This window comes from Schistocerca gregaria, chromosome 9 (genome assembly GCF_023897955.1).
Source record: "Schistocerca gregaria isolate iqSchGreg1 chromosome 9, iqSchGreg1.2, whole genome shotgun sequence".
Classification (NCBI taxonomy): domain Eukaryota; kingdom Metazoa; phylum Arthropoda; class Insecta; order Orthoptera; family Acrididae; genus Schistocerca; species Schistocerca gregaria.
The window spans coordinates 142,748,905-142,776,514 of NC_064928.1; the positions used below are offsets into that span (position 1 = coordinate 142,748,905).

Genomic DNA, 27,610 nt, shown 5'->3' on the forward strand with positions numbered 1-27,610 from the left:
GATTTATGGCTTACCCATGCAGGATTTGTTTTCATCTGTGAGGCATTGATTTATGTAGTCCTGTCTCATTGTTTGTCATAGTGTATTATGTCATGAACCTCATTTTTTAGAAAAACTTCAGATCTTAAAATTTTCCACTTGTTTCAATTGTTACCAAAAGGAAGAGAAAGGTTTACAACTTTCAGAATGATAATTTTATTTTCCCTCCAAAATCAAGGAAAGGATTAAAGGAATAGAGTCATTAGAATAAGGTAAGATAGCAATTAACAGTGAAATGATAACAACAGCCAAAGTTTGGAAACCCGACAAGCTAGGAACGGCAGATAGGACAATTTGTGAGTTAAAGCAGGGAAGTACAAATGAAACCAGAGGCATAGCTAAAACCAAAATGATTCAGCATTGGAGAAAATTGAAATAAAACACAAATGATGAAGAAGGAAGAAAGGAATATAAATTTTGTGCATCTACTCCTTCAAGAACATGTGTTTTATTGAACACCAACTAAGTATGAGGGTTGACTGAAAAGTAATGCCTCCACCTTCATAACTCTTCAACAGTTGGCAGCATTGGTATGTAGCAGGTACTGGCTTGTTCTTTAGCCTCTTCTCTACAGCTCCAGTTGGTGGGAAGCCTTATCATTCAATGGTTGTGTTGTTACAGTGTAAAGTATAGAACCCTATTGAATTCTTGACAGCAGAAGGTGTCACCCCCACAGGAGATTCATCAAACAATGAAAGCAGTTTATGGTGACTGTGTTGATGTGAGAACTGTGCATCATTGGGCGAGAAAGTTTAAAGATGTTGAGGTGGGGACATCTGACCTGCATGACAAACAAATAGTTGGACATCCTGTGACAGCAACCACTGAGTTTCACAAGCAAAATGTTGACTGATTGATTAGGGATTATCGTCGTATCACTCAGAGAGAAACTGCAAGCACAATTGGCATCTCACAAGAACATGTGGGTCACATTATTGCTTCAGAGACTGAATCTCACCACCACACGGCATCCTCCATACAGTTCAGATTTAACACTGTCTGACTTCTATCTTTTCCCGATAATGAAAGATATTCTGCAGTGACATCATTATGCTTCTGATAAAGATGTTGAGAGAACTGTGAGGCTGTGGCTGTGGAAACAGAGTGTCAACTTCTTCTATGACAACTTCAGAAAACTTGCTCATTATTGGCAGAAATGTATCCAATCGGCTGGTGATTACATGGAAAAGTGAATATTGGTAATTAAAGATCACATTCTAAGGATTATTTCTGCATTGGATTTGTTAAAATATTGCCATCCAAACCCAATTAATGAAGGTGGGGGCATTACTTTTCATTCAACCCTCGTATAAAGAGATCACAGAAAATAATAGATCCTGATTGTGCTGGAACCAAACAGAAACAAAAACTTCCAGAGATGGATACCTCTTGGTAATAAAAGTACCCTGGAGATTTGTTGAATAACTCAAACATTAGTCCTGGAGAATTCTGTAACTTAATCAGACTGGAAAGTACCCTAATATGAACCAATCTCTCAGTGCACTCATGGTAGCTCACATGCAGTGGAACAGAATATGGAGACTGCACTGCATCGCATTATGAGAATAGACGTGACCGTGTGTGAGCCAAACATTGATGGCCAGGAATAGTAGAAACCAAGTAAATATCGAGGAAATAGCCAAATTATAAATAAGTCCACATTGGCAAGCTGTGACAAGGGAGACTGGGATGGTCAGTGACAATCTTTATATCTGCCACTGCGGTTTAACCGAGTGACCTGGTGGCACCAGTGGATGTATCACTCCTCTCTGCACTGAGCAACCCCACTAGAAGTACAAGTAATTACATCAATCAATTTGTCGATACGTCCGGTGGGATTACAAGATAAATAAATGTGAACAAGTTGTAATATGATAGCAAGAATGTGGGAGAAGGGGGCAAGTATAAGAAGAGGATTGTTTATTTTTTATTTATTTATTTATTTTATTATCCATCTTTAGGCATTAAAAATGCAATTGATGTTGTTATTTGTGTACATATACAGTTTATGTAACTAACAGAAATGGTGTAATATATTGTAGATCATTATTGTCTAATAAGATACAAAAATTTGTCCTTGATGCTGCACAAGGTATTTGCATTATAATGACATGTATAAGTTTAATCTAAGTGAAATTATATTAGTACCGGTACTTAAGATCATCTTTAGTGCACATTATAAACTCTTCTATTGTATAAAAAACTTTTTCTCTAAGCCATTTCTTTGTGACACTTTTAAACTCATTCAGTGACACATTATGTGCCTCTATTGGCAACATGTTAGATAGTTTTACTCCCATGTACCTGTAACTATCTTGAGTTTTCTTTGGTCTAACAACTGGGATGTCAATTTGCTGTTTTATAAGTGTGTCATGGTGATGGATAGATTGTTGTAGTTTGTGACTGTGTTGGTTTTCTTTTGTGTGTATCAGACAACTCAGTATAAAGAGGGCTGCAGCTGTTAGTATTTTTAGATTTTTGAAATATGGTCTACAAGACTCGTTATTTCTGACTCCATGGATGCATCTGACTGCCTTCTTTTGCCAAATGAAAACTTGTTTTTCTCCGGGTGAGTTTCCCCACAACAAAGTGGCATATGTTAAATGGGTGTGGAAAAAGGCATAATATGCATTGAGTAATAACTTACCACTAACACGTGACCTTAGTTTACCTAACAAATATGTCACATGTGCTAACTTAGTACAAATATAATCGATATGACTCTTCCACATTAATTTTGATTCAAGATGGATCCCAAGTAGTTTAGCTGAGACACAATCAATCTTATCACTCTTAACACACAAGCTAAAGAGAATATTTAGTTTTATCACAATTTATATGCAAGTCATTGAGTTGGAACCACTTGATGGCTGCTCTGAAATGAGCCTCACTTTCCTCCTCTAATTTTCCTAAATCTTTCCCTGCTGTAACAAAAGTTGTATCATCTGCATAGAGTGTGGATTTACATAACATGGTGCTGGGTAAGTCCTTTACATATATTATAAAAAGTAAATGTCCAAACACAGAGCCTTGTGATACACCCTGCACGATATCCAAGATATTTGACTTCGTATTGTTAAAATGCACAATTTGTTTTCTGTCGCTCAGATAGGATCTGCAGAAATAGTTCTGAGCCTCTAATACCGTAGCAGTGCAGTTTTTCTACTAGTGTCCTGTGACTGACAGAGTCAAATGCCTTGCTGTGGTCCACAAGTGTGGTATTAACTGATAATCCTGATTCGAATGATGACAATATATATGAAACAACATCTTCAACTGCTTTTGCCGTTGACAGGCCGGACCTGAAGCCATACTGAGAGTCACTAAGAATATTATTCCCAGACAGATGTTGACTGATTTGGAGCTGTATGCAATATTGCACTACATTTGATATGATGAGTACAAGGGAGATTGGACGGTAATCATTAGGACAAGACTTGTCACCTTTCTCGTGCAGTGGAGTAACGACTGCCATTTTTAAGGATGAAGGGAAACAGCCACTGACAAACATCCGGTTCATAAGAGAACAGAGTGGATGTGCTATTACATCTGCTATTTTTTTAATTACAAAATTGGAGAGACCATAAATGTCTTCTGATTTTGAGTAACTTAATTTTGCTATTGCAGTTTTAATATCTGTTAAAATTTCTGTCATGGACTTGTAGGACTGCAGTGGTCTCTGGATAGGGTGTAATGAAAAAAAAAATGAACAGAAGCTGACAATGTGTTGTTCTGCTGTTTTGCCTCAGGCTGTGGCACAAGGGGCGTTACTGCCAACTGTGCTGCCGCTGCTTCAACAACCGCCCAGAGGAGGAGCCGGGGCTCATCTGCTGCTCTGTCTGCCAGAAGTGGATGCACGCTGGTACGTCTCTGCTCCTGCTTCTGTGCGTTGCCTTTCTATAAATGCAGATGCGGCCCTACCGTGGGGTGCACCACACCCGGGCAACAGATCAAGCCTGTGTGCACAGTCCATCACAAAGCTAATTATTAATTTGTACTCAGAGCTGCTATACTACTTGTTTTATGAGAATCATTCAATAAATAAAGACCCACAGTTTTTTCTCGGAACGCATTTATTCTTAAGAGATTGAGGTCAACATTTCTCTCACACATACTATTTTTCTACATAGTCTCTTTCTAGCATTTGTAGACTTAGAGAAGGCTTTTGACGATGTTGACTGGAATACTCTCTTTCAAATTCTGAAGGTGGCAGGGGTACAATACAGGGAGCGAAAGGCTATTTACAATTTGTACAGAAACCAGATGGCAGTTATGAGAGTCGAGCGGCATGAGAGGGAAGCAATGGTTGGGAAGGGAGTGAGACAGGGTTGTGGCCTCTCCCCGATGTTATTCAATCTGTATATTGAGCAAGCAGTGAAGGAAACAAAAGAAAAATTTGGAGTAGGTATTAAAATCCATGGAGAAGAAATAAAAACTTTGAGGTTCGCCGATGACATTGTAATTCTGTCAGAGACAGCAAAGGACTTGGAAGAGCAGTTGAATGGAATGGATAGTGTGTTGAAAGGAGGGTATAAGATGAACATCAACAAAAGCAGAACGAGGATAATTGAATGTAGTCTAATTAAGTCTCGTGATGCTGAGGGAATTAGATTAGGAAATGAAACACTGAAAGTAGTAAAGGAGTTTTGCTATTTGGGGAGTAAAATAACTGATGATGGTCGATGTAGAGAGGATATCAAATGTAGACTGGCAATGGCAAGGAAAGCTTTTCTGAAGAAGAGAAATTTGGTAACATAGAGTATAGATTTAAGTGCCAGGAAGTCGTTTCTGAAAGTATTTGTATGGGGCGTAGCCATGTATGGAAGTGAAACATGGACGATAACTAGTTTGAACAAGAAGAGAATAGAAGCTTTTGAAATGTGGGTGCTACAGAAGAATGCTGAAGATTAGATGGGTAGATGATTAGATTAGATTAGATTAGATTTTCGTTCCATAGATCCGTGTTGAGGAGATCCTCATGGATGTGGAACACGTCACCTTTTTTTATTTTTATTTTTTCTTTTTTTAAGCTGAAATAACAATACTAATAGTATAAATATATACAACACATCATTTGTTTCTATTAAAAAATTCGTCAATGGAGTAGAAGGAGTTGGCCACTAGTAAGTCTTTCAGGCTCCTTTTAAACTGATCTCTGTTTGTAACAAAATTTTTTATGTTTGCTGGCAAATTATTGAAGATGAGTGTTCCTGAGTAGTGGACCCCTTTTTGAACTAAAGTAAGTGCTTTTAAGTCCTTGTGCAGAACATTTTTGTTCCTGGTATTGTATGTATGAACTGAGCTGTTTGTTGTAAAAAGAGATATATTATTTAGGACAAATTTCAGTAAGGAGTAAATATACTGAGAGGCAGTAGACAGTATACCCAGTTCTTTGAAGAGGTTTCTACAAGACGTCCGTGAGTTTATTCCACAAATAGTACGTATTACACGCTTTTGGACTCTGAAAACTTTTGTTTGACTTGAAGAGTTACCCCAAAATACTATACCACATGACATTATGGAATGAAAGTAGGCAAAGTATGCAAACTTTTTCACTTTTATGTCGCCTATGTCTGCTAACACTTGAATTGCAAATACAGATTTGTTAAGGCATTTCTGCAGTTCTGTGGTGTGTTCCTCCCACCTGAATTTATTATCAAGATCATATAAGCAATGAGGAGGTATTGAGTAGGATTGGGGAGAAGAGAAGTTTGTGGCACAACTTGACTAGAAAAAGGGATTGGTTGGTAGGACATGTTCTGAGACATTAAGGGATCACCAATTTAGTATTGGAGGACAGCGTGGAGGGTAAAAATTGTAGAGGGAGACCAAGAGATGAATACACTAAACAGATTCAGAAGGATGTAGGTTGCAGTAGGTACTGGGAGATCAAGAAGCTTGCACAGGATAGAGTAGCATGGAGAGCTACATCAAACCATTCTCAGGACTGAAGACTGCAACAACAACAGTCTCCACCATGGACTTACGCAAGCAGAGTGCAAGAGGATGTATTCCTTGTTGGCAAAAGCTCTTATCCTGAGAATGTAGCCATGTTTTAACTGCACAAATTACCTCTCATCATCTTTAAAGTGTGTCCTATGAACAGAATCCTTAATTAGATCAATCACGTCAAAGTTCGAGGACAGCAGGTCTGAGCTACAGTGTAGATGTCCAGTATTGTCCAAACCTATATGGTTGTGTGTTCCCAGGTTCTGACATTTGTGTGTGGGTGTCCACTGTGTGTTGAACAAAGATTTCTTTTGAATTTTTGTCAGACCAAACACATGAGAGACAGTTTTTTAGTTCGTCCAGAGGCTTTACATATGCCTTTTGTCAACATATCCACAAGATTGATGCCAAAACTATCCTAAATGGATGATTTACTCAAGAAAAAGAGCCTCACAAACTGAGCACATCAGTAATGCATTTGTACAACGTTGCTCCTTATTTCATGCAGCTATTCAGGTTGTCATTGATTGACGGAGTTGTTGGATATCTTGAGGGATATCATACCACATTCTGTCCAGTTGCCATGTTAGGCTGCCAAACTCTCAAGTTTGTTGGAGAGCCCTGATCATAATGTTCTTAATGTCTCAACTGGGGAGAGATCCAGCAACTTTGCCACACAAAATAGGGTTTGACAAGCATGAAGACTAGCAGTAGAAAATATCGCCACGTGAGGGGTGAGTGTTACCTTGCTGAAATGTAAGCCCAGGATGGCTGGCCATCAAGTGCAACAAAACTGGGCCTGCTGTGGATGACAACTAAAGAGACCCTGCTATGGAAAAAAAGGCACCCCAGACCATCACTCCTGCTTCTTGGACAGTACGGTAGGTGACAGTCGGGTTGGTATCCTGCCGTTGTCCAGAGCATCTCCAGAAAAATGTTTGCTGGTCATTGGGGCTCTATCAAACATTCAAACAGACATAGACTATATATATATATATATATATATATATATATATATATATATATATATATATATATATATATATATATATAAAACAGAAAGAAACTTCCACATGGGAAAAATATATTAAAAATAAAGATTCCAAGACTTACCAAGCGGGAAAGCGCCGGCAGACAGGCACATGAACAAAACACACAAACACACACACAGAATTACGAGCTTTCGCAACTGGCAGTTGCTTCGTCAGGAAGGAAGGAAGGAGAGGGAAAAATGAAAGGGTGTGGGTTTTAAGGGAGAGGGTAAGGAGTCATTCCAATCCCGGGAGCGGAAAGACTTCCCTTAGGGGAAAAAAAGGACAGGTCTTGGAATCTTTATTTTTAATATATATATATATATATATATATATATATTAAAAACAAAGATTCCAAGACTTACCAAGCGGGAAAGCGCCGGCAGACAGACACATGAACAAAACACACAAACACACACACAGAATTACGAGCTTTCGCAACTGGCAGTTGCTTCGTCAGGAAAGAGGGAAGGAGAGGGAAAATGAAAGGATGTGGGTTTTAAGGGAGAGGGTAAGGAGTCATTCCAATCCCGGGAGCGGAAAGACTTCCCTTAGGGGAAAAAAAGGACAGGTGTACACTCGCACACACACACACATATCCATCCGCACATACACAGACACAAGCAGACATTTGTTTGGAGTGTAGCCATGTATGGAAGTGAAACATGGACGATTACTAGTTTGGACAAGAAGAGAATAGAAGCTTTCAAAATGTGGTGCTACAGAAGAATACTGAAGATAAGGTGGATAGATCACGTAACTAATGAGGAGGTATTGAATAGGATTGGGGAGAAGAGAAGTTTGTGGCACAACTTGACTAGAAGAAGGGATCGGTTGGTAGGACATGTTTTGAGGCATCAAGCGATCACAAATTTAGCGTTGGAGGGCAGTGTGGAGGGTAAAAATCGTAGAGGGAGACCAAGAGATGAGTACACTAAGCAGATTCAAAAGGATGTAGGTTGCAGTAGGTACTGGGAGATGAAGCAGCTTGCACAGGATAGAGTAGCATGGAGAGCTGCATCAAACCAGTCTCAGGACTGAAGACAACAACAACAACAACAAGGAAAAGATAGAATGCTACTCCCCATAAAGATGACACATTGAGTTGCAGGCAGGCACAACAAAAAGACAGTTACATTTAACTTTGAGCCAAAGCCTTCGTAAGACAAGGAAACACACACATACATTCACACAAACAAACACACGGCCGGAATGGACCTGCCACTTAGAATGGACTCAAGAATATGGAGAAGATGGGGAAGAGGACTGGGTAGCAGGGTATGAGTGCGAGAGAGAGAAGAGTGCTGTCTGGTGGAGCATGCAGGGACTAGATGGATGATGCATGGCAAGACTGCCACCAGGTGCAGCTTTGAGAAGTAGGTAGGTAAGAGGAGTGGAGCAGGGATGGCAGAAGAAAAGTAGATGTGCTGGCAGGGGCTGGCAGATAGTGAGTGCAAGGGGACAAGAATAGGATTACACGGGGGGTGGTAACTGTTGGGTGAAGGATGTGAGGCAGTAGGTTACAGTAGGTTGAGGCTGGGATTATGTTGAGAGTGGAGAACTTGTTGTGAGGATAACTCCTCTCTGTTCAGTTAAGAAAAGCTGGTGGCAGAGGAAAGAATCCATATGGTCAGGGTTGTGATGGAGCCACTGAAATCGAGAAGGTTATGTTTACCTCCATGTTGTAGCACTGGGCAATCAACTTTGCTCTTGGCCACAGTTTGATGGTGGCTGTTCATCCTAGTTGACAGCTGGTTGGTAGTCATACCAATCTAAAATGCTGTGTAATGGAACTTCCTGGAAGATTAAAACTGTGTGCCGGACCGAGACTCGAACTCAGGACCCTTGCCTTTTGTGGGCAAGTGCTCTAGCAATTGAGCTACCCAAGCATGACTCACACCCCATCCTCACAGCTTTTACTTGTGGCAGTACCTCGTCTCCTACCTTCCAAACTTTACAGAAGCTCTCCTGCGAACCTTGCAGAACTAGCACTACTGGCAGAAGTAAAGCTGTGAGGACGGGCGTGTGTCGTGCTTGGGTAGCTCAGTTGGTAGAGCAGTTTCCCGCGAAAGGGAAAGGTCCCGAGTTCGAGTCTCAGTCTGGCACACAGTTTTAATTTGCCAGGAAGTTTCATATCAGGGCACACTCCTCTGTAGAGTGAAAATTTCATTTTAGAAACATCTCCCAGGCTGTGGCTAAGCCATGTCTCCACTATAATCTTTCTTTCAGGAGTGCTAGTTCTGCAAGGTTCGCAGGAGCACTTCTATAAAGTTTAGAAGATAGGAGACGAGGTACTGCCAGAAGTAAAGTGGTGAGGATGGGGCATGAGTTGTGCTTGGGGTAGCTCAGTTGGTAGAGCACTTGCCCACGAAAGGCAAAGGTCCCGAGTTTGAGTCTCGGTCTGGCACACAGTTTTAATCTGCCAGGAAGTTTCATATCAGCGGACACTCTGCTGTAGAGTGAAAATTTCATTCTATGCTGTGTAATGTTGTTATCTCACCCTGGAGTTTCCATTGTTACATATTTTTAAGCATTTTAAACATTTTCAGAGAAAACAGAGAAACTGGATGTCTGGCTTATTGGCTAATGATTGGAATACTATTATAGAATCTGAATTTGCTGTAACAATAAACAAGGCTCAACATTAGAGAGAAGGAGAGGGTGGAGGTGGGGGAGGAAGAGGAGAGGGACAGAGGGATGGGAGGAAAAGGATGTACAGAGGAGATGGAAAGTGAAGGAGCAGGAGGAGATGGGTAAAGATGGGTGGCCTGGAGGAGGGGGGGGGGGGGGGGGAGAAGGAGGACAGAGAAAGGGAGGGAGGGAGGGAGGGAGGGAGGAGGTGTTGTACAGAGAGAGGGGAAAGGAAGAGGAGATGGACAAGGAGGGGTGGAGGAGAAGATTAGGATGTGTATGCATTTCCCATACATATTAGAAACATGTGCTTTCTCTTTTCTTTCTTTTCCATTTAACCCAACTGAGCCACAGCAATGTGTAACCAGATGCAGCTAGTACAAGGATAAAATTTAAATGTTTGTACATTTGCTAGACAGTTTGCCCCTGTACAAGTGGTTAGCATGGCTGACTACTGTACGGGAGACCCAGGTTCGATTTCTGGCACTGCCAGAAATTTTTCCTTGGTGGGAATACTGAAACAAGGAGCACCCACCCTACTGAGCCCAACTGAGAAGCTGCTTTGACTGAGCAGTACTGATGATGAGGTCAAGAAACCTGACAACTGCCAGGAGGCAGTGTGCTAATCACCTGCCCCTGCGTACTTCATCCGATGACACCTTCGGCTGAAGGTAACACGTCAGTCAGTCAGGACCGGTTAGCCTGAAGAGTGTTGCCAGGCATGTCCGACTTGAAGCTCTGAAAATGCTGTTTTCATACTAAAGTATTCACATTGTTTTGTATCACCACAGTAGTTGACTTGCTACATATTGGAACGCTGCACACCGTCACCTTTTCTACCGTGCCAGTCACTTGCAACAGATGATATTCCTACTACTGAATACAGTTTTTCATTAATCACACCAACTTTCTGTATTTCATCTAATTAAAAACTAAGGAGACTGGCAATCAATTTACATCTTCCTTATCTATTTCCTCCCAGTAATTTCTCTCCTTCTGAAATACTTGGTTCTTGGTTTTGAAAGCTGATTCTGCTTCCAACATTTCAACAATTGTACTGAATTTTGCAGTTCCCATGAAAGCTTCCATTCCAATTAAATTCATGGTTCAATGTATCAGCTTTTGCTCCAGTAATGTAAATACAATAAGATGTTAGTGAAGAAAAAGAAATAAAATAAAATGTTCCCCCTAAAACTTTGTATTACCAAGGTTACAGAAAACTGTGATAATGATTTGTGAGATCAGGAAAAAAATCTTATGAGATGCTGCAATTTTTAATATCTCTTGTAGCATTGTTGCTCTGGAACTGAAGTCATATTATCCATTGAGATAAGTGAGAAAGCGTAGAACTAGATTGGAAATCAGTGCATTAACAATACTAACAAGGCCAGTTTCTGGATACTAGTCTCAAGAGAAAAATGTAAGAACTTCTTGGAACTTGGCAGACTGTGAATACCAGATAACCAGCAGCCACCCATGACATTAACCCTATTGGATAAGGTAAGAGTTATGAAAGACCATGTCAAAGCATTTTTGTAGTATATGCCTTAATGTATCAATGGAATAATTATCAGGGTTACCTGACGTTGTCACTAGGAGAGTGACCTCTTGTTATGAAAAATATAATCTTCTTGACAGAGAAGTTTTATTTGTCTAGATTGCAGTAATTATACATATAGATGACTAGTTTCAGAAAATTTTAATTGCCATCTTCAAATCTGAAAGAAATTTTCATTACAAAATTGTTACAACAGCTTTTTACAGTCTAAAAGTCAAAATTCATTATGAAGAACATGTTTTCAAAATATATGCATTACATTACAACTGCCTACCCCAAATATTGTGCCACTCTGTGTAATGCATCTACTCATGAACATATAGGAGCTCAACTGAAATGTAGATACAAGCAATTATGGAAAATACAACTTTGAAATTATAATAAACCATATCAGAGATGGACATACCTCACTGGAACACACACACCACTGTTGAATCATATGATAAGTAATTAATACATAATTGTGATAAGTACTCACAAAGGTTGCTGATAAAATACATTTGGTACATAAGGCATTACTTGCTCTGTCTGTGTTGACAGCTGATGGCACACTGCCAAGTATTGGCAGCTGACGGCACACTACCAAGCAATAGCCAAACGGGCCGCATCATATTATGGAGTACCACCAGAGAGCAGCAGTCTCCTAGATAATAACTTAGGAACATAATATGTACCTATTTTCTATATTTGTACAATACATAAAATGATAACAATAATCCTCAATTTGTTATACAAAATTTTAAAATGAGTTCAGTACAGTTTATTATTATGAGATACAATGCGGCAGTGTCAGTCAGCTGCAACAGATGTAATATTTACAAGCAGACAGTCTAATCACTCAAAATTTATCAGAATATTAAAAAAAGTTTCATAAGATTCCATGATTAAAACCAAGAAATGAAGTGCATGATGTCCTTAGGTTAGTTAGGTTTAAGTAGTTCTCAGCTCTAGGGGACTGATGATCTCAGAAGTTGAGTCCCATAGTGCTCAGAGCCATTGCCAAGTGTTCCGGTTTAACCAGACGTTTCCCGCATTTTGTGGTTGAGGTGGGTGACAACAAGGGGCTTTTTGGGAGATGGTTCATTTCTCTTCTTGACAGAACAATGTTTTACATTTATGCAAATATTTACAGTGTTTGTACCTACATTAATAGTATAACAGTAAATTACAGACAGAGGTCACACTTAGTGATGGGTATGCTCTATACAGAACATAACTGCCACCTGCGCACAAGAGCTACAGGTTTACACAGAATACATCTACACTGTTCAACACAGTCAGAGACATACTGTTACCATCAGCATGAAAATTGTTTGTTAGTCAATGGTAATGTACTGTTTATTCACAATAAGTGGCTATATACTTTGCGAAAAGGTCAATTTCAATTATGTATATAGCTGTCACTGTCTATGTTAAATGGTATCGACGTATTCTGTATAAATCTGTAGCTCTTGGGTGTGGATCGCAATTATGTGTGGATCATACCTATGAATAAGCATGAACTCTGTCTGTAATTTACTATTACACTGTTAACATAGCTACCAACACTGAAAATGTTTGCATAAGTGTAAAACAGTGTTCTGTCAAGAACAAAATGAACCATCTTAGAAAATGCTTCTTGCTGTCACCTGTTTAGTCCACTTCATTTTTTGGTTTTTATTGTAGAATCTTGTGAAATGTTTTTATTATATTTTGACATGTTTTGAGCGATTAGACTGTCTGCTTGTAAACATTGTGTCTGTTACAGATGACTGCCACTGCCACATCATATCTCATTATAGTAAACTCTTTTGAAATTGTTTTAAAATTTTGTAAAAAAGGTTTTAATTGCAGATTATTTTTATCACTGCACATATTATACAAACACAGAAAATATGTATGTATTATGTTCCTAAGTTCTCATGTAGGAGACTGGTGCCATGTGCTTAAGGGCACTCAGTGCTGATGTTATCAACGGGTACTGCTATCTGATGCAGTCATTAGAAGCATTTCTTAATACCATATAATTCTGCCCCTGAACTTGACAATCACCTGCTTTCACTTAGAAAGTGAGTCCACAAGGTTTTACAGGTGTATAGCATCCAGGTGAAGCCACCTACTGAGGATTTGATTGCGCAGTTCTGCCAAATTGTAGTAGTAGTAGTAGTAGTAGTAGCTTTATTCATCGGTAGATCTCTTTTTACAAGGATATAGGACATGTCAAAGTATTTATAAATTTACATCAATTTAAAATAAGCTAATTTCTATACACATATACACTCCTGGAAATTGAAATAAGAACACCGTGAATTCATTGTCCCAGGAAGGGGAAACTTTATTGACACATTCCTGGGGTCAGATACATCACATGATCACACTGACAGAACCACAGGCACATAGACACAGGCAACAGAGCATGCACAATGTCGGCACTAGTACAGTGTATATCCACCTTTCGCAGCAATGCAGGCTGCTATTCTCCCATGGAGACGATCGTAGAGATGCTGGATGTAGTCCTGTGGAACGGCTTGCCATGCCATTTCCACCTGGCGCCTCAGTTGGACCAGCGTTCGTGCTGGACGTGCAGACCGCGTGAGACGACGCTTCATCCAGTCCTAAACATGCTCAATGGGGGACAGATCCGGAGACCTTGCTGGCCAGGGTAGTTCACTTACACCTTCTAGAGCACGTTGGGTGGCACGGTATACATGCGGACGTGCATTGTCCTGTTGGAACAGCAAGTTCCCTTGCCGGTCTAGGAATGGTAGAACGATGGGTTCGATGATGGTTTGGATGTACCGTGCACTATTCAGTGTCCCCTCGACGATCACCAGAGGTGTACGGCCAGTGTAGGAGATCGCTCCCCACACCATGATGCCGGGTGTTGGCCCTGTGTGCCTCGGTCGTATGCAGTCCTGATTGTGGCGCTCACCTGCACGGCGCCAAACACAACAACATACGACCATCATTGTCACCAAGGCAGAAGCGACTCTCATCGCTGAAGACGACACGTCTCCATTCGTCCCTCCATTCACGCCTGTCGGGCCACCACTGGAGGCGGGCTGCACGATGTTGGGGCGTGAGCGGAAGACAGCCTAACGGTGTGCAGGACCGTAGCCCAGCTTCATGGAGATGGTTGCGAATGGTCCTCGCCGATACCCCAGGAGCAACAGTGTCCCTAATTTGCTGGGAAGTGGCAGTGCGGTCCCCTACGGCACTGCGTAGGATCCTACTGTCTTGGCGTGCATCCGTGCGTCACTGCGGTCCGGTTCCAGGTCAACGGGCACGTGCACCTTCCGCCGACCACTGGCGACAACATCGATGTACTGTGGAGACCTCACACCCCACGTGTTGAGCAATTCGGTGGTATGTCCACCCGGCCTCCCGCATGCCCATTATACGCCCTCGCTCAAAGTCCGTCAACTGTACATATGGTTCACGTCCACGCTGTCGCGTCATGCTACCAGTGTTAAAGACTGCGATGGAGCTCCGTATGCCACGGCAAACTGGCTGACACTGACGGCGGCGGTGCACAAATGCTGCGCAGCTAGCGCCATTTGACGGCCAACACCGCGGTTCCTGGTGTGTCCGCTGTGCCGTGCGTGTGATCATTGCTTGTACAGCCCTCTCGCAGTGTCCGGAGCAAGTATGGTGGGTCTGACACACCAGTGTCAATGTGTTCTTTTTTCCATTTCCAGGAGTGTATTTACAGACCTAGTTATAGATGATCATTAGATTTACTCCTGGTATACAATACTTTTTTTACAAATAACTTATTAAATAATGTAATGCCACATTGTTCACTCATATCTCACTATCAGTCACTTCACACACTATACACACATTGTTTCATAACACTTCACTCACTGCACACACACACACACACACACACACACACACACACACACACACACACACACACACACACACATTGGGAATCTCTGCGCTATTTTTTTGTACTGCAACTTCCCATTTGCTAACCTGAAAAACTGAGTCAGCATCCCTCTATAATGAATGCGATGTTGAGCTCAGAAAGAGGAAGAGGTGTTAGTATTGTGCTATGCATAGCTTGGGAGTAAGTATTTCTAGAAAGACAGTAAAAAACATAAAGTGAAGGTGTTATGTGGAATGTAGGATATATTATAATCATCATTATCACTGTTTATTTGTATGACATTTTTTATCAAACCCCTCCTCTGTTTTAGCTAAGTAATCCTTCAATGTATAAAATGTATTGCAAAACAGGTACTTTTAGCTACCTTTTTAAATAAGTCTATTTTGGCAATTTCTTTAATCTCTTTTGGTAATTTATTGTACAGTTTTATTCCTTGGTAGAAATTGGTGTTTTGAGTTTTGTGTTTATTTTTCCTTGGTAAATGTAAGTTGAGTCTGTCTCTTGTTGTATGGTCATGGACAGAGCTGTTTGTGCAGTAATTACCAACGTTATTTTAAATGTGTACAGCTAACTGGTAAATGTATTCACATGGAGCAGTTAAAATCCCCTGTGTTCTGAACAGATCTTTACAGTGAGCTCGACTAGTCTTTTTGGTTATTATTCTTATGGCTCTTTTCTGGAGTTTGAAAATTATGTTCATATTTTGTGCATTTGTTCCCAAAAAAAGAATTCCATTGCTAAGAACTGAGTGTACATATGAATAATATGTAACTAAAAGACACTGCATGTTACACACAGATGATAGGATTCTGAGGGCATAACATGCTGATGACATTCTATTTGCCAGTACCTTTGTGTGTTCACAGCACTTCAACTGAGAATCAATATTCACTCCTAGAAATTTTGCATTTGTTACAGTCGCCGGCCGCGGTGGTCTAGCGGTTCAGACGCTCAGTCTGGAACCGCGCGACTGCTACGGTCGCAAGTTCGAATCCTGCCTCGGGCATGGATGTGTGTGATGTCCTTACGTTAGTTAGGTTTAATTAGTTCTAAGTTCTAGGGGACTGATGACCACAGATGTTAAGTCCCATAGTGCTCAGAGCCATTTGAACCATTCTTAATCTAATTCCCCTCAGCATCACCCGATTTAATTCAACTACATTCCATTATCCTCGTTTTGCTTTTGTTGATGTTCATCTTATATCATCCTTTCAAGACACTGTTCACTCTGTTCAACTGCTCTTCCAAGTCCTTAGCAGTCTCTGGCAGAATTACAATGTTATCAGCAAACCCTATAGAGGTGCCATCTACATTTAATTTAACATTGTCATTTTTCTTCTTCAAACTGAAATTCATGGCATTATTTTTCTTTGTGTTCAATGTCATTTTATTACTTATTGACCAATCATAAACTTCCTTGAGATTTTCATTTCCTTTCTCGGCAAGGAGTTCTCTTGTTTTATCAGTGACTATAATATTGCTGTCATCAGTGAAGAGGATTTTTTCACCATGAGTAACACTACTGGGAAAGTCATTGCAGGTATAGTTATGTTGACATTGTTCCCGCTGGTCCAACGTGCCACAGATTTTCTATGGTGTTCAAGTCAGCTGATTTTGCAGCTCAACTGAGATGTAATAGGGTTAGGGAGTGTTCAGCAAAACCAGTCACATATTCTTCCAGCCCAACAAACTATGCTGTTGTCATGTTAATGTGCCTAATGTGAACAACTGTCTTCAAATGTTCATTGTGTGCAGTAGCTTTCACAATGATCTCTCACTGACAGGTTGAGATTGACTGTCATTTATTGCCTACAGCAATTCCTCTTAGGTTTAGAAGTAATTTTGGTTCACAAGCCCTGAAACACATCTCTGATCCCTCTGTCAGGATCTGTTTATTACCACAATTCTGACATCATGTTTTGTGGCCACATGTGTTATACCACTGCTTGTAGAAAAGTTGAGCAGTTTGCTGCAAAACATCAACAAATCCAGCAACTTCACTTGCTCTATGGCCACGAGCACAGCAAAACACAGTTGCCCCTTTGTCACATCCTTACATTTACTTGTGTTTATGTACATCATCCACTTGAAACACAAATGCCTCACTGATCACTACTGCCTGGTGCTCATGTAGAGACAGTGTGCTTGCAGTTCAGCACGCGACTCAGTTGCAGTGCCATCTGTCAAGGTTTAACCATTCATCTGTGCGTACGCGTTGGGGTTGACCAATTTTTTGTCGGATGAGCTTATTTTCTCCAAGAACCCAATGAACAATTCTGCACATATTCAGTACAGCTGCCTTCTGTCATTGCCAACGGACCTAGGACGCAGTTTTAGATGTCATTTTGAGATGACTATGCTGTGTGATATTATCACAAGGAGAATGTGGTAATTTGGGCAAAGGAACTTGCTGCCGTTAGATATGTATATAACACAATGGGCCATTTGCAAGTGGTGAAAAATATTAAAAACAAAGGGATTGTTTCTCACCAGCAGGGATCATGAGGATATGTTTAGATTAATTACAGCATTCTTTCCGTTTTCAGTATGTGAATGCAATAGGAGAAAATCGTAATAATTGGTACAGTGGAATGTAGTCTCTGTCAAGCTGTTTACAGTGGTTTGTACAGTGTAGATGTAGATGTAGATGTGTACTGACTTCTGTTTCCACATGGCTTTTACTTCATCTGCCAGGCCCTTGTGCTTGACTGTCCTCTCAATGCAGGAGGTTTGCATATTACAGGTGTCGGATTTAGCGTTGTCTAGAAGGAAAGAGACTTCTTCAGCATTATTGATCATTATTATGTCAGGTCTGTTACAATGGGTTGTTTCACCAGTTATTATGCTGCAGTTCCCTGAATGTTGACATTTTTGTTTTTTACAACAAGTATCTTTAGACTGAAGGAAAATCTTTCATTAATTGACAGTGCTGCCCCAATTTGTGGGGAATTATTTTGGTCACCTCATCAAATCTTTTCAGAATATTCAATGGGTGCCACAGTTTTATATTGAGATATTGTGTGCTTCAAGAAAGCCCTCAGTTCCTATTTGCAAATGGGCATGCATCATTCAATTGTTCTGTACTCGCAAACTGACATTATCCTGGCTGAGATCATTTGCACGTATCCTGCACAGTTTGTTTAGTCAACCTATTATCTTTGTGTGAATTGAAGGACTCAGCTGATGAAAGTACTAACCCAGAAGAGCATGTTTTGCTGTTTGTTGCTACTACTGCTTTATGGATTGGTGACTTGCTCTTGTAAAAACAATGCTTCACACTACACTAAACTCTCACTTATGCAGCCCTCATTAACCTGGCCTCCCAGTAATCCAGACTACATCTAGCGTCTAGTTGCTCAAGCATAAATTATGTAGACAACAATGAATTACCATGCTCAATAATATTGTAAATTATGATGTTAAACAATGCTCTCAGCGTATGAAATCGTGGCTTTCTTTACAGTTCAGTCTCATCATGCTAACCCCAAGCAGAAGCTTGAAATTTTTGATAACTTTTACTGAAGTTTTTCACAGAAAGTCATTGCTGTTGAATACAATGTTGGATGATCACTGATTATGACATCAAAAAGAAACATACCCAAATGGGGAGTGAGTTGGGAAAATGGGAGGTTATGTGTAATTGTGAAAATGAAGAAATGCTTGCGTCATATAACAATTCATTGGCAAGGTAATAGAGGAAAATGTGGTTGCATTTTAAAAATAACCAGGCAGCAGTAGTGACAGATACAGAGAAACCTCAAGGAGGTGGTGCTAAAGATATCTTGAGCTGCCTTTACTTTTACTGTAATAAAAAATAATCAAGTCACACACAAAGTTTAAGAAAGTTTTATGTAAACTGATTATACACACATACAAGACAATGCCATCTTATGATATAAAAAAGTTACAATTCTGGTTTTCTTCCTTAAATGATGAATTCTATGCATCTATTCTTCCTGACAAATTTGTTAATTGCATCTTCAATAGAACAATCAATGTCAGGGTGAGTGTTCAGCAGAGTTAAGCCATTAAGTCGATTCCTATGTGCCAGAGAGAAACATATAAAATATGATGATGTGGATGCACGTGCTACATAGGAAAGTACAGCTTCTCAATAACTCGATTCAGTCGAGTCGACTGATGAAAGAAACTAACAAATAGCACAGGGGCTACTGGCGGGAGCGGGGCGGGTGGCTGCACAACGGGGGAGGGGCCGCACACCCCTCATATGTATTCGCCACTGGGCAGCAGCAACTTGTTTGCAGCAAACGAGGATAGGCTACCAGACTGGAAAAAATGACATGGCGTGCAGCAGCTGACAGTCACCAGGATACATTGCGTAGGTAACAAGAAAGATGTTGAAGAGTTTGTAGTTAAGACACAGAAAGTAATTATCAAAGCACATTTAGCTGCTGATGCTTTGTTCAGTACTGATGAAACTGGCCTCTTTTACTAGATGCTTCCTTTGAAAACATTACCTGCCAAGAATGAGTAAGAAGTTTGAGGGTACAAAAACAGAAACACTGTGTGATGTTAATGGCATGTTGTAATGCAAATGAGAGTCATAAAATACCACTCGTGCTGACTGCAAAATATCAACAGCCACATTGTTTTCAACACAGTGACAGAAATAAATTAACAGTGGGACACTGTGCTCAGGAGAAAGCCCGGATGGACAGAGAAATAGTGTCTTGCTGGTTCCATGAAGCATTTGTACCATCCATAAGAAAAGAGCTGAGGCGAAACAAGCTTTCTCTGAAAGCTGTCCTTGTAATTGACAGTTCTCCCAGTCATCCATCTGATGTGACTCTAAAATCCAATGGTATATATTACAATCATTGTTTCTTCCATCCAATGTCACTATTGACATGTATTTCTTGTCTGTTTGCTGAACCACCCTCAAAAAGATTCTATTGAGATTACGTTGAGGATGTGGAAAACATTCACCTTTCTTGATGTTTTCCCAATAGCAGAAGCACAGGATAAGTGGAGAATGCTACCATAATGAAGAGCTGAGGATGTAAATGTGAAAATGTGATTTATTAGTCTCATTACATACATTGTACACACCATATGATCCATTGTACAGAAGACACGTCAAGTTTAGCAAAAATATGATGTATAATGATTCACAGAAATTCTTTTTTACACTATTTTAAAAATAATGCCAATAAATATAACACTACAATGTGTTGTTGTTGTGGTCTTCAGTCCAGAGACTGGTTTGATGCAGATCTCCGTGCTACTCTATCCTGTGCAAGCTTCTTCATCTCCCAGTACCTACTGCAACCTACATCCTTCTGAATCTGCTTAGTGTATTCATCTCTTGGTCTCCCTCTACGATTTTTACCCTCCATGCTGCCCTCCAATACTAAATTGGTGATCGCTTGATGCCTCAGAACATGTCATACCAACCGATCCCTTCTTCTAGTCAAGTTGTGCCACAAATTTCTCTTCTCCCCAATTCTATTCAGTACCTCCTCATTAGTTATGTAATCTACCCATCTAATCTCAGCATTCTTCTGTAACACCACATTTGGAAAGCTTCTATTCTCTTCTTGTGCAAACTATTTATTGTCCATGTTTCACTTCCATACATGGCTACACTCCTACAAATACTTTGAGAAAAGACTTCCTAATACTTAAATCTATACTCAATGTTAACAAATTTCTCTTCATCAGAAATGCTTTCCTTGCCATTGCCAGTCTACATTTTATGTCCTCTCTACTTCATCCATCATCAGTTATTTTGCTCCCCAAATAGCAAACCTCATTTAATACTTTAAAGGGTCTCATTTCCTAATCTAATTCACTCAGCATCACCCGACAGAATTCGACTACATTCCACAGAATATTCCTGAGACCTTTGTCCCTGGTCTTGTGATGTGCTTATTTATTCTGTAAATTCTCTGATGGCATTTATGGTACTTTTTCCTCTTTGAAAAAGAAACTGATTTGTAAAAATAATGTCATTTACTCTATGGAAATTTTCTAGTTGCTTCGCCACATTTTTTTCAAATATTTTAGAAAAAATAGGAAGGTGAGAGATAGGCCGGTAGTTTCCCATATCTCCTGGTGATCCCTTTTTAAATAATGGCTTAATCTCTGCATATTTTAGGACGTCTGGGAAAGACCCATGTTCAAAGGATTAGTTTACAATAATAGTCATAGGGTATGAAATAGTGTGGTGTATAGCCTTGATTACCATGGAACATATTCCATTACATACAGCTGAATTTTTGTTTTTTAATGATAATATTGTGTCTTCCACATCTTTCTGAGTGATTTTTCTGAGTTTTTACAAGAAATCTTTTGTATATCATCTCTATACCTGAAAATCATATTGTCCTGATGGGGTGTCATGTCTATGTCAGATTATGCTATATTGACATTTGAACATGATTTATAATTATGTCACCCAGAAACATAATTTGAGAAGTTTCTTCACTTTTAATATTGACTCCCAACTCTGATTTCACTACAGACCAGACTGCCTTTGTTTTCTTTCTTTGTTTATGAGTGTACTATACGCCCTCTCTCTCTCTCTCTCTCTCTCTCTCTCTTTTTTTTTTTTTTTTTTTTTTTTGCTGCCTGTATCACTTTTTTGAATATAGTCTTATAGCCCTTAACAAGTTACAAAATTAGGATCTCTGTTTGCCTGCTTTGAGCTCATTGTGCAGCTGTCTTTTTCTGGCATGCGAAATTTTTATGCCTGGTGTAATCCAATTTCGTTTGTTTCTGGCTCTCATTTGATAAGATTTTGGGAGAAATGTTTAACTGAATACACCCAAAAAACAATTTAGAAATTTATCAAAATTTTGTTGCTTGAATCACACTGATCTAAAGGCCAGCTTATAACACTTAACTTATCACAAAACAACTCTAAATTTTGTTAGCCAAAATTCCTTCTTATATAAGATTCAGATTTTAGTTTCTCTGTTTTGTGGAGCTCTATAAACAAAGCTGAGTGGTCAGATATCCCTAGATCTAGGCAAAACTTCCTTGTATCATCAAACTGATATAATATATTTAAGTTGAAGTCTCCTTCAATCACAATATTTTTCTTACTTCCCTTTTTAAGTTTATCTAAGAGATATTGAAATTTTTCTAAGAACAATTTAGTAGCTGAACTCTCAGGAATTCTGTAAATTAATATTATCACAGTATTTAAATCACACAGCTCTACACAACAGCTTTCAAAAATACATTCTTCATTTAAGTAACTAAAATATTCTTTCACTTTAAAGTTTAAGGAGGCATGCAGTAAGATACAGGAGCCCTCATAAGATTTGTTTTTTTCTACAGAAGCTGCTGGCAAATTTGAAATTGCTAATTTTATTTAGAATGACTACGCATTCTTCTGTGAGCCAGTGTTCATTTAAGCAGACTACTTTCATGTTTGCCAATTCAGAAAGTATAACTTGCAGTTCATCAATTTTAGGGTAACCTAGATTTTGAGGTTTTTCTGCTAAACTGTTTATATTTAGAGGCATCAAGACAGAATTTTTCAATTTGTTTATACTTTGAAGAGCCTCATTTGTTCCATTATATCTACAGTTCCCATTTTGGATCACCACTTTTGTTTTCTCACCCCTTTTGGAAGTTTTCAGTTCCCCTTGCTTTTAATGATTTTGCGGATGTCTATGGTCATTTTGCTGAAAGCCATTGAACCTAACCTATTCAAGTGTAGCCCATCCTTTCCCAGACACTTACCATTTACAAATTTATTTGAGTCCAAAAAAATTGCACCCAGCTTGTCGCACTGTTCCGTGATTCCATTGTTTATCTTATTTATATGTGTATCACTAACTGATCTTCTGTGTAAAATTGCGCTAACGACAGTTTTTGAATTTGCAAACACACATTTTGCTGAGCAGATCAAATTCCGTGTTTCACTGACTATTTCTTCCTCACTGTTGCTCCAGATGGAATTTATGCCAACATGATGAAAACGCCTTTGTATTTCTCCTTTTTTTCTTTTCCAATTTCAGTTTCATTCCATTTTGAATTTTGAAAATTTTGAAAGCATCTACTGATTTGATGCAATTGGATTCTGAGACGAACATCGATTTCACAGCCTGAGAGCTGTAACATTCTACATTATGGAGTTTCCAACAATAAGGAAGTCCCTTTTTTCAATCGGTTTTGCTGTGGCACTCCACATTTGCCTTTTTTGTAGCTCACTGTTTCCCATTTGTTTAGAGATAGTCTGGTGGGTGGGTTTTCTACATAGTTTTTTATCACATTTCGCACATCATGTGTATTTTGAAGGTTTTGGTACTTGGCTGGTTTTTTTCAGGAACCCTGGATTTCATTTCGCTTATTTCTTTTTGATGGATATAACACAAACAGAAATGTTTTTTCTGGAGTTAATCTCATTTTCTTTCACTGTAGTCAGTAATTCGGTTTTCAGTGCTTCAATGTCCTTGTGTAGCTGCTTTATAATTTCGTTTTTTGTATCTTCTTTTATTTCCGTTTCACACGCACAGGCCTATTTTTCCCATATTAATCTATCTTTTACTTTTTTTGTAGTCACTATTTAGGTATTTAATGCCTCAATGTCCTTTTGCAGCAGCTTTATAAGTTCGTTTTTTGAGTCCACTTTACTTATAAGATCAACTGTTTCAACTTGTAAACAAACGTAGCATGTCCATGGAATATCATCACTGATGAATTTTAGGTTCTCTTTTGAACACTTTCTGTGCATTCAGTAATTGCACTTGACACACAAAATACCCTCCATTACTTGCTTTTCATATTCTCTACACAAAAAATTGTTTTTTGCTTTTTTGACGAGAATAAAGTGTTACTACACTTTCCTATCGGCGCAATCTTGGCCAATGGGCAGATGTGACCATCCACTGCCACAGAGTAGAAACCAGTATTATATGAGCAAACTAAGTTGACACTCGGCACTGAAGCTGATGGGAGCGACTAAAAATGGGAAATGCATCTAAGATCGCCCTTATCAGGCACCGCACTGAGTGTCAACTCAGTTTGCACGTATAGTACTGAGTAACAGCCATGAGCCAGTAAATTCAGAGCATCAGGTGCTGACACTTTGTACATTGACATGTGCTCCAAGCTCCCAGGAGAGGGACACACTAGTGAGGAAGATGATGCTAAGTGGCTGAATGAGGCAAAGATTAAGAGACAAAAAAATAATAATGAATAGTGTACTGGAAAGTAATGACAAAAATGATGGACAAGGGGACACAGGAAGACAGAGATGAAATTTCTCATACTGCTGATGCTCAAGCTGCAGAATCTTCATGGAGTACATTATGCAACAACCACATGCATACAGTACCAATGTAGTGCTCGTAAAGTGGTCGCATGATAAAGTATGCTACCATCAAGTTTCATCATTGCGACAAGTAAAAGTTCAGGATGTGCTGAAGGATTGTGTTTCTATGAAAATAAATGTATCTTTGGGTTTAATAAACTATAGGTCCTATGCATTTAAACTAATTTTCAGACACACTCAATAATCTTGCAGCTCTGCTTATCTGGCACCCAGCTGTGGAAGGAATGGCCCGATTAGCAAGGGTCTAGTGTATCACTATTACTTGCTGTGATTTGGTGTGTTCATTAATATTCATCTAATGTTCTATGGTGTTATAGCTTAGTGTACGGAATAAAAACCAAACAAAACAAAAATTTCCAGTTCCAAAGACAATGTGTATTCCTCGCAGCAGCTAACAGGTCCCGATGTTTCTGTTCACAGAGTGCTGTAATGTAGTGCACCGTGAAGCGAGCCGCATCACGAGTTTCCTGTGTGAGATGTGCCAGGAGAAAGGCCATGCGGGGCGCGCACGCTCCCCGTCGCTCGTCAAGATTCCCCACCCGGGACAGCCATCCTCGGGGCCGGCTCTCTTGCTGGCAGCACCTCTGCGAGCCTGCTGATAGGCAGAGGACAGTATCGTATCTCCTAGAGGCACTAGTTTACCCAAAAGTGGTGTGCCACGGCATTCATCTGTATGACCAGGTCTTTGTATCTTGCCGTGAGATCTATGCTGTAGCCAATGTCACTTTCTTTTTTGTTGTGTGTGTGGAACAAGTGTACTGCCATCTGATTTAAGAAAATGCCTACAAGATTTAGCCCAGTTTTCTCATCTGTTCTGTAAAGTGTATTTTCTATAAGAGTGCTAGCCACTGCCCATCCTGTACTCAAATTCTGGTCAGTTCTGAACTGCATGATTACTTATCTCTGAAAGAATGATTATTGCTGCGTATTATAATTTTTCACTGTTGAGAAGTATTTTTTAGTGTCCAATGCTGGAAAGGTGACTGAATTTAGAATGTAAAGTTGGAGTTGTACATCACACGAATGTAAACTCCAGATGATGTTGAACAAGTTTCAGTGGTAATTATATGTTAGTGTGAAGCACCTTTTGGAGGCAGAGAGAGAGAGATGTGTGTGTGTGTGTGTGTGAGAGAGAGAGAGAGAGAGAGAGAGAGAGAGAGAGAGAGAGAGAGAGAGAGAGAATGCATGCATACATGTGTGTGCACAGGTGCAAAGGGAAAGTACAGAGCATATACACTTATCTGCAGACTTAGAACTTAATATAAATGTTAGTATGTTTATCTTTCATGATGTAATGAATTGATATGTAAAATGAGTTAATGTGTGTTGTTTATATGTTATTAATTTTTATCTGAAGTCTGAATCACATTTATATTGCTTAGCCAATCTCATGCTTTCTCTCAGTGGTATGTCAGAAATGTTTGGATATTCTATCACTTTTAAAGCAATTTTTATTTCAGTTATTGAAATGTCCTATTGTTCCTCTATACAGATTTTTATTATGCTCCTGCTGAGGGAAATTCATCAATATTTACTACCGTATAAATTCTGTTATTAAAATAAGAAATAAAAAGACTGCAAATTAATTCAATGCGAGTGTTTAATTTTAATGTCGGATGTAAAAGGAGGATTGCTCAAAGACGATAATTCCATAGAAATGTTGGAATTGTAGATCAACCCTGAAACAAAACATTTCTTAAATGTGTTTTAATAAGGAGCAACATTTTATTATTACTGGATACCTAAGTCTTAAAATGTGTACAACGAAAATATTATGAATTCATAGTAATTTATGACGCTTCTTGTTAGATGGTCTCCTAGCACTAAAGAGAGAGATGTGGTGGCCATGTGTGTGTGTGTGTGTGTGTGTGTGTGTGTGTGTGTGTGTGAGTGAGTGAGTGAGTTTTGTACATTTTATGAAGAACTTAGTCTGATAGCTGAATATATCTAGCATTCTTTTCCGTCGTGACACTGTGTGACACAGCACGTCTTCTATGTGGTCAGAAGCAATGTATCTTTTCTGATTGTCATTTTATCAACCTGGATTTCTTTGATTTGAACTATTTGATGGAATGTTTTGTTCTTTTTCCTTTTTAATCATAGCTTATTATTTGCCAATAATATTTCTTTAATTACATATTGAGGAAAGACTATGAACATATTACTGGAAAATGCTAGCAACTGGGGTGGATCACTCTGAAGAGATACGAAATAGAATAATCACATAGGCTCAGCCATAGGTAAAGCCAGTGGCAGGCTTCAGTTTATTGGGAAAATATTAGGGAATTGCAGTCAGTCTATAAAGGAGAGTGTTTACAAATTGCTTCCGGAATATAGCTCAAGTATGTGGGACATGTGCCAAATAGGACATTGAATGCACACAGAAAAGGGCACCACAGTTGGTCAGAGTTTTTTTTGACCCTTTGAAGAGTGTCACAGAGATGCTGAAACAAGTGGTCTGGTAGACCCTTGATCATAGATGTAAAATATTTTGAGAAAGCCTACTCCCAAAATTTCAAGAACCGTCTTTAAATAATGACTCAAGGAGTGTACTAAAACCCCTACTAATCACTCTAGTTGGGATGTTGAGGACAGGATTAGGTCGACTACAGCACAAACGAAGCCATGCAAACATTCATTCTTCCTGTGCTCCCCACATGGATGGAACAGAAAAAGACATAATAACTGGTAGATGCAGATAGAATTATAAATTAACACTAAATACTAAGAAAATGGGGAAAGATGGATACTGCCTACAAGAAAATTACAGAGACCTTTGGAGAAAAGAGAACCACTTTTATGAATATCAAGAGCTCAGATTGAAACCCAGTTCTAAGCAAAGAAGGGAAAGCAGAAAGATGGAAGGAGTACATGGAGGGGCAATGTACTTGAGGACAATATTTTGGAAATGGAAGAGGATGTAGATGAAGATGAAATGGGAGATATAATAATGCGTGAAGAGTTTGATAAAGCAATGAAAGACCTAAGTCGAAATAAGACCACGGGAGTAGACAACATTCCATTAGAATTCCTGACAGCCTTGGGAGAGCCATCCCTAACAAAACTCTAGTGTCTGGTGATCAAGATGTGTGAGACAGGTGAAATACCTTCAGAATTCAAGAAGAATATAAGAATTCCAACCCCAAAGAAAGCAGGTGTTGACAGATGTGAAAATTACCGAACTATCAGTTTAATAAGTCAAGGCTGCAAAAAACTAACAC

At 39.4% G+C, this 27,610-nt stretch overlaps 1 protein-coding gene across 6 annotated transcripts in view; it reads left to right on the top strand.

Moving 5' to 3' along the window:
- The window catches only part of LOC126291589 (microtubule-associated protein futsch-like), a 263,380-nt gene extending 237,283 nt beyond the window's left edge, over nt 1–26,097 (top strand). For 4 of the 6 annotated variants that reach the window (XM_049985126.1, XM_049985122.1, XM_049985123.1 and 1 more), the window contains 2 exons: nt 3,789–3,901; nt 24,810–25,972. In XM_049985126.1, coding sequence (XP_049841083.1) covers nt 3,789–3,901; nt 24,810–24,988 — 292 coding nt within the window. In that variant the 3' untranslated portion in view covers nt 24,989–25,972. Of the gene's footprint in view, nt 1–3,788; nt 3,902–24,809 lie in introns of all 6 variants that reach the window. The other 2 variants (XM_049985124.1, XM_049985125.1) reach the window with 2 other exon arrangements.
- The last annotated feature ends 1,513 nt before the right edge of the window (nt 26,098–27,610 follow it).